The following is an 8,085-nucleotide window of genomic DNA, read 5'->3' as shown; positions in this document are numbered from 1 at the left end:
AGGAGAGAGAGAAATATTAAGGTACAATTCCTATAGTTGTTACACAGTCCCTGCTCAGAAAAAATTCCCCTTAAAGCCTAGGGCCCTAAATCTGCACAAGAATAGGTCAGTTGGTCATATTTTGCAATAAATTGCCACTTCAAAGATTGCATTTAGGTAGAGTGTGCCCAAAAGCAAACAATCCACTCACTGTGAAACCTTAGCTAACTTCACAATAGATTGATTGCGATAAGGGTTCCAATGCAGGAATAATGTGTTGTTTTTGTTTCAATTTTGCTCCCAGTTCCAATTGCCTGATCAAAGAACTTGGGTAAGTTATTTGCTTATATTTTTGATTTAAACATTGTAAAATAAATTGCATAAGAAAAGCATAACATGAAAGATAACCCTCTGCATAGTTATGGAGTATGCCACGTGCTTTCCTACTGAATGTCATAGCTGTAGTGGATAATATCTTGCCATGTCACATTGGCCTTCTTCCTACGTAATCCTGCAGTCTATTCTTATTGAAGGCAATGGGAGTTTTGCCTAGGTAAGGACTTCACCATGTGGCCCTTTGGTTGTATTTTAGTGAGGCTACTACAAGCTATTTGCCTCCAGGTTATGCTGAAAGTTTAGGCCTCAAATTTTACCTCTATTACAAGTATTATAATCTGATGATCAAAATCCTTTAAAGTACCCAATTCAGCCCTTACATCACAGATACAACACACATTGATTTGGGGCCTTTGGGTCCAATTCTTTTTTCATGTAGGCACATATAACTCCCATTAATGAGAACAGGAGCATGAATGGGGTAAAATTGAGAGTAAGCTTTTTTCCTCTTTAATCTCATATTTAAATCCAGTACCAAATTGGTGTGGAAATCCAAATAGCCCTTTTAACTACTTTTATAATCCCCCAAATAACACAGTGTTTTGTTCTTACTTTGCTGCCCCTGCAGCAGCTGCAATTAACCAATAACTACTAATCCCAGAATTCTCCTGACATCATGGCTTAGGGGCTAGAATAGGAGAGTCAGAGTCAGGAAACCAATGTTCTGTTCTGCTCATTCGCTGTGACTTGAGATAGTGTCTCAAGACTAAGGCCAGATTTTCATAAAATGTGGCCTGAGATCTGGACACATTTTTTCATACCTACTTTTGTGCACAGAATGACTTCAGTAGTGTAAAAGAAAAAAAGGGGGGAGGGGCATTTGCACATGCAAATGAATATTTAGATGCCCAAATGCTCATTTGCAACCCAAGTACCACAGTTAAGCGTACAAAAATATTTGTGGACCTTAGTCTTACTTTCTGTAAACCTGGCTTTTAAACCCTCTATTTCCCATCTGTAAAATGCAAATAATGATAATGATACTTACTTACTCATCTTCATAAAGTCCTCAGATGTAAGGTGCTATTTCAGGGCCTGATTAATTCCCATTCAAAACGGAGACTGATGTCAGTGGGCATTGGATCAGGCTCTACGTATGAAGTATTATTAGTGATAGAAATGAGCTGACAATGCTGCGCTCAGTGTATGGAATTTAGTCCCTATGCAGAGGGCCAGCAAATGGCCTATGCATCACTTACACCCTATTTTTGAACTGGAACCCTGTTTTGAGGAATTGATTGGGACTGGAGAGAACTCAGGCGCTGTGTGCTGGCCCCATTCAAAGGGATGAATTTCACCCGTGATAATTTGGCACGGAAGAATCAATTTAAGTGGCCATAGGCAATAAATAGGTGTAAAACAGAAATAGACAGCACAGCTTTGACATCATCATAGATGGCCCCAGACATTTTTTCGCTCAGTGGAGTGAATTCAAAATGGTGTCATCTAAAGGTGTTGGGAGGATTAAGTGACTTGTATGATGCACTCTGCCTCCACTATGTTTTTAAAATAACAGCTCTGTATTGTGGTAATTATGCAACAGAAAAAATCTCAGTACATTCTTTCTCTCCCACCCTCTCTCCCTAATGTTGGCTCTGTCCCCAAATTTATGTCATCGGACTATTTTCTTTTTTTGTCCTCTGGCCATGATGATGGTTGAACAGCTGCAATACAGTATGCTTTCAATACATATTGTTAAACTGATTGGAGGAAGGTGCTGATTTTTTTTTTTTTTTTTTATAATGGACATATCCTATCTCCTAGAACTGGAAGGGACCTTGAAAGGTCATCGAGTCCAGCCCCCTGCCTTCACTAGCAGGACCAAGTACTGATTTTGGCCCAGATCCCTAAGTGGGTCCCTCAAGGATTGAACTGACAACCCTCGATTTAGCAGGCCAATGCTCAAACCACTGAGCTATGGTTTTGTCTCCATTTTGAAGGGTTTGAATGTGTCACTTGAACCTGTATATCTCAACTCATGGCATCCCGGCTCATCTAGTTTAAGTTTATTTAAGGTTATTTTTCACTCTGTGGCACGAATCCTATAGTCCAGATCAATTGGAAACACTCTATTTTGAATGGATCACAATATATTCAATCTGCACACTTTATAATCCACCCCAAAAACTTGGCACTCTGTCCCCACCTCTCACTAAAGTTTAGAAGCAGTGTGCTATAAAGACATCTTGTAATTCAATTAGGACTTCATTTGCAATGAAGAATTATGATAAATAATTAAAATAGTTGTCCATATAAATATGAAATGCATTTTGGGATGAATTATTCATGCTTTTTCATTTGTTGTGTTTATTATAGGCCAAGATCTGCACTCTGTTACACCAGTTTAAATCTAAATCAGCTACATCAGTGTCAGTGGAGACTATGGATTTATACTGGTATACCTGAGATCAGATTTTGGTCTTTACTTGATACTTCACAAAATTTAGTCATTCAGTCTCTTGGTCATGAACATGAATGTGATGAAGTATGGGATTGCAGTACAACAAATTGACCAAAAGTCATGCTTTTAAAGAAATCCATTATAGTTTTGGGTAGGGAGGTAGAACTGCTGACCTTTAATCGTCAGGATTTTGAAATTCCTTTAAATAAGACGAATAAAAATAGAAAACAAACGTTTGTACAATCCTTTCCCATGAGTTATGGCCATAAAGTCAGTTGTTTTTACGAGAATAGCATTAAGGATTCTAATTTGTAAAACATTAGGTCATGCACTTCATTGATACTAGTTTCTAGATCATTTCATACTATCAGGTTATCCTTTAAAAAAAAATTTTTTTTAAATAAACCCTCCTTTATGTATGTCACTGATTTTCTGATGCAGCAAATAAATCTTAAGACAAATGTCTGAGACCCTTGTTGATGATATCTAGCCTGTTGAAATGTTTATAAATACTTGTTTTATCCGATTATGGTAATATCTGCCTTTTTGGGTCAGCGCTAGGGAATTGTAACTACATATCGGTTTGCGTCAGTATGCGGTTAATAGCCCCTTAGGGACAGGAGGGAGGTGGGGGTAAAGCTACTTCCTTTTCCAGACATCTGGACTCAGATAAAATCAACAACTCTCATATATGTAAATCAAAAAATTACAGTGCTTTATAAAATACTGCCATTCACTGATCTCAGATTAGCAGCAGACATTACTTGTCCATAAGGCAATAACTTTATGTAAAATATGTAATGCAATCTTCTCACTCTCTTACCTCTTCAGCTAACTTGCTCTGTAGACGTATAAATTACACTAATTCTACGTTAAGAGTCAGATTGTGCCTTTCCTCCCCCGACAACTGCACCACCATGCAGTGGCCAGTGTTCCCTCAATACAAGGAGTGCTCTCTCTTAGCCTGAACTGGGGTGCAAGCCACCCCAAAAGAGGTGGGGCCATGCTCTGTGCTTCATACTGATCAGTGAACATTCCCAGGGGCCTGATCCAGAGCCCATTAAAGTAATTGGAAAGATGTTCATTGGCTTCACTGGGCTTTGGATGAGCCCTCAGGTATGAAGGGGGAAGCATACTCTATTGTCCAGAGAGGTGGTGTGATAGGCATGCTCCCCCTTTGTTCCTGGGAGTACCAGAAGCAATTGTGCTTCCTTGTGACACAATTCCTCCCAGAGTCACCCAGGGGTGGCTTGGTTCTTCACTGTCTCCAAGGTATGGCTGTACCTTGATGGCATAACTGAACCCTAAATACTCACTTGAATGGAGAGATATCAGAATTTGGTATAAAGATCTGAGGAAACCCATTCCACTTATAATGTGGTACAGTGCCCTGGGCAGTCTTGTGATAAAGAATCAGGTTATCTGTAAATTGTGGAAGGGGAGCATCTTGGTGTGGGAAGAGATTTTGGATTTGAGACCACAGGCTAGAGGAAGTGAATCCTGTTTCAGTAACTATCTACCTAACCTTCCAGGGTGGGTGTCTGTCACGCTGCTAAGTAACCCTGCTGGCAGATCAGTGTTTCACTGATCATTGCAGCCCCTCCATTGTTAAGACTGAGATTTATTTTGTTTATCCAGGAGTGCCCCAACTACTCAAAAAAGAATTTCCACTTCAAATTTTTGCAGGAAGGGCTAGAGATCAGTTACGAAGTCATTCAGACATGCTATTTTTGGGGATATAGGGCTGCAGAAGCTACAGCAGACCAGAGTAGGCCCCTGGTTCCCTGGGATCTACTATGGATCACAGGAGGCCCTGTGGACTTTAGAAGATCTATAGGGAAGCAAAGCTGGGGAAGGGGGATTAGGGCTCAAAGTGTGGAATCTAGAGGAGCAGGAAGCACCTGAGATGTAGTGAGGAGCTGATTCATCGAGGTCAACTGGGGAACCAAGGACCATGGTGTGTTCTCTCCCTTCCTGATTCCCAGTACTGTCGTGCTTTCAACATCATCTCTGAATCTACTGAGTTGCTAATGGCTGCTACTTTGATAACTATGCCATTCCTGAAAGGTTTTCTTACCTTACATTGCTGCTATATCCTCTAATCCTCAATTCTGCCTTAGACGGTTTTTTTGGGGGGGAGAGGGGGAAGGGGAGAGGATTTGCTCTGATGGGGAAACCGCGACCCTTCCTTCTAGCTGAGGCAAAGTGCTACCATAGCCAGCATTAAGATGCTGAAAGGAAGGATTCACTGATAGCTTTTATGTTGCTTCAGTGGTTCTCGGCGATGAGTGGAGGGAATACAAATGGGCAAAAAGCATATGTGCAAGAGGAAAGAAGGGAGTTAATAGCTTACCCTTCCCTCACTTTTACCCCTACTTTATTTCAGGGCTGGCTGCCTGCAAAGCAAAGGAAAGCTGCCCATTTTAATAGTCATTATTTTTCTTATTACCTTTTAAAAATGTGCATTGTTTGGATTCTGGGAGCTATATCCTCAGCTGATATAAACTGGTGTAACTCCAATGACTTCAGTGGCACTATATTGATTTACACCAGTTGAGGATCTGACCCCAAATACTTAATATTTCCTCTTGGTGATGGTGCATTTTTTTAACAATATAAACCATGTAAAGTAACTACATTCTACATTCTTCAAAACAAAACAAAACAAACAACCAAAACCTTATAGTAATTCTCATGGCAAGGCATGTGTTTCTAAAAAGCTATCATTGCTTTCCAGTAATTGGAAGTGCTTGTACTTTCTGTGAATAAGAAACTAAGGATCTGATTCTGACCTCACACTGGTGTAGCCCCATTGACATCAGTGAACTTAGTTCTGATTTGCATCACTGCCAGAGCAGAATCACGCCCCAAAGCTGCAAATAAAATAATGATACTAAGATGACTAAGTCATTTTAAATGTAAATAGGAAAATAGTTTATTTAATATATTACTGTAGGGATCCATGTACATGAAAAATGTTGATTTGATCAAAAAAATGATTTAAAACCCCTATATAATGAAACTGACTTGAGTATTACATATACATAAATAAAACATTTATTATCCTCCTCAATGCACTTATTATTCTTCACCATAAATATGTACTATCATAACCCATGCACTGTCTTGTTAGTGCTAATCAGCCTGAAGGCCAAAGGTCATTTTTCATTCAAGCCATCTATTCTCTGCAATAGTAAAATATCAGAATGGTTACTTGCCAGGAACAATTAGAAGGAATTAAAGGCAGTGGAAATACAATCATAAATGCTTTAAGAATCGATTCTGAGTACAGAAGAATATGAAATGGTATAAAAATAAATATATGGTGATGTTGAGCTGTATGGGTTGATAATGACATTGCTCTGCTGAGAAGAATTACCTCCTATCCCAGAAGCAGCATCATTACATATCTCAGCCCTGTGATCAGTACATGTCAAAATCCTTCATATTGACAAATGTGCTGTCCACTTGCATCTATGGAGAATGTTTTAGCAGCTGAGTGATTATGAATCAAACCCCAGAGCTTACAGCCCCTACTGCCTCTCAATGCTTTCACATTCGTTGCCTGACAAGTAAATGTATCTTGACTTCCCTCTGTGCTTTTTTGCACCATGTTTGATGAAAGACATTTGGCAAATTGGCAGTGGTACCCTGTACATTGCAATTTGTAGTGTGCATTAGGAGTCTGAGCATGAAATGAGAGGGCAGGCTATGAGGCAAAGGGAAAAACAAAAATCAAAACCCTGAGCTAACCAGAACATGAATAGTCATTTCAAGAAACAAGCGTAAAATTTTTTTTTGTAACAAAAGCATCAAAATCAGACCAATCGCACCATAGACTTTAGATGACGGTTCCATGAAAAATATTCTGTCTCTTGAATATTACTTTATTAATCCTATGGTGTATTATGAAAAATAATCTCCTTGCACTTTTCTGCCTCCCCGTACACCAGTGTAAATCAGGAGTATTTCCTCTTAAGGCAGTGGAGTTACCCCAATCTGCGTGAGAGGCAAATCAGATCCTTCTGCAACTCTTGCTCATCCTTAGTATCAGTTAGTTTCAGTGGCATTACTCATGTAGTAAGCTCCTATTAAACACTGGCTAATGAGGCAGATTTGGGTTCTTACACTGGGATAGTGTAATTCCATTGACTTCACTGGAAGTGTTTTTTTATTTATGTTGTGGGAAGAGAGAGGAGAATTAGTTTTAAGAGCTTTAAAGTAACTTTCTCCTTCTTTGTAAAATGTGTAGGCTTTTTCCTTTAGGCTTCTATTGTGTCAGTTTTCTCAGAAGACTGAGAAGGTGTGCCTTTTATAATCTTGAGTTGTAGCCCTGTGATTTTTGAGGGGGGAATGAGATGAGGAAACTCTTACTTTCAAATGTTACCGTGTTCTGCAGTGTTGCCAAGGTTTTCAAACCTGACAGATGATTTGGGGTAATTTTTTGAGGTGCCAAACCTGAGACATCTTCAAGGGGCCTGAAAGTGCTGAGCACCCACACTCTGAAAATCAGGTTCCTTTAAGGTGTCTAAGGTTGGGCACCCAAAATCTGAGGCCTCCAAAATCACTTTTGAAAAAGTTGGCCATAGTGCTTTTTGAGTATTATTATAGAGTATTTTTAATAGATGGAGTGAGGGCAGTCAAACCAGCCAGCATATGAGATTAGAACACTAAGAAAGAAATCCCTAAACAGTTAAAAAAAAAAAAAAAAAAAAAAAAAAAGGTAAATTTTGTTAAGAGAGCACAGTATATATCAGTTCCTGCTTAATGGGAACTGATATATCAAGTGTGTCAGCACCTGTGGCCTATGAGGCTAATTCTGCCCTCCTTTAGAGTAGAGAGTGTAATTCCACTTAATTCTGGATTTACACCATGTAATTCAAATCCGAATGTGACTTGCTATCTTCAGGGTCACAATGTATACACTGGGTCAGATTTATATCCGAAAATTGCAGGTGCTAACTTAAAAAGAATCCTTCTGCTACCAGCTACAGGTACTTTCCAATAAGACTCAGCTTCTCCAAGCGATCATTTTTAGAGGACATATCCTTTTTGTAGTATGTGCATGTAAAGCCAGATCTTGTTCCCATTCAAGTTAATGGCAAAATTCCAGTTGATTTCAGTGAGAACAAGAATCCTTGCCACAAGACAACTCCAGATCACCCATTATTTTTACTTGATCAAGCCCAAGTGTAGGATCTGCCTTATACAGAGTTTGCAAATAATTACTATAGGAACAAGAATATTAAAACAATGTAGCCAAAAAGCATAGGAATCTAAACTGTAGTGCAAAAAAAAGTATTTGAATG

General features: G+C 39.1%; 1 protein-coding gene across 4 annotated transcripts in view; it reads left to right on the top strand.

Moving 5' to 3' along the window:
- Nucleotides 1-8,085, top strand: part of MECOM (MDS1 and EVI1 complex locus) — a 65,599-nt gene that overhangs the window by 39,865 nt on the left and 17,649 nt on the right. For 2 of the 4 annotated variants that reach the window (XM_026650171.2, XM_026650168.2), the window contains one exon: nt 284-310. The exons of the other annotated variants lie outside the window; for them this stretch is intronic. In XM_026650171.2, the coding sequence (XP_026505956.1) occupies nt 284-310 (27 nt within the window). The remainder of the gene's footprint in view (nt 1-283; nt 311-8,085) is intronic. 4 annotated transcript variants of the gene reach the window in all.

Source organism: Terrapene carolina, unplaced genomic scaffold (genome assembly GCF_002925995.2).
Source record: "Terrapene carolina triunguis isolate 2854851 unplaced genomic scaffold, T_m_triunguis-2.0 Scaffold88, whole genome shotgun sequence".
NCBI classification, from domain to species: domain Eukaryota; kingdom Metazoa; phylum Chordata; order Testudines; family Emydidae; genus Terrapene; species Terrapene triunguis.
This window is presented reverse-complemented; position numbering and strand designations above follow the sequence as displayed.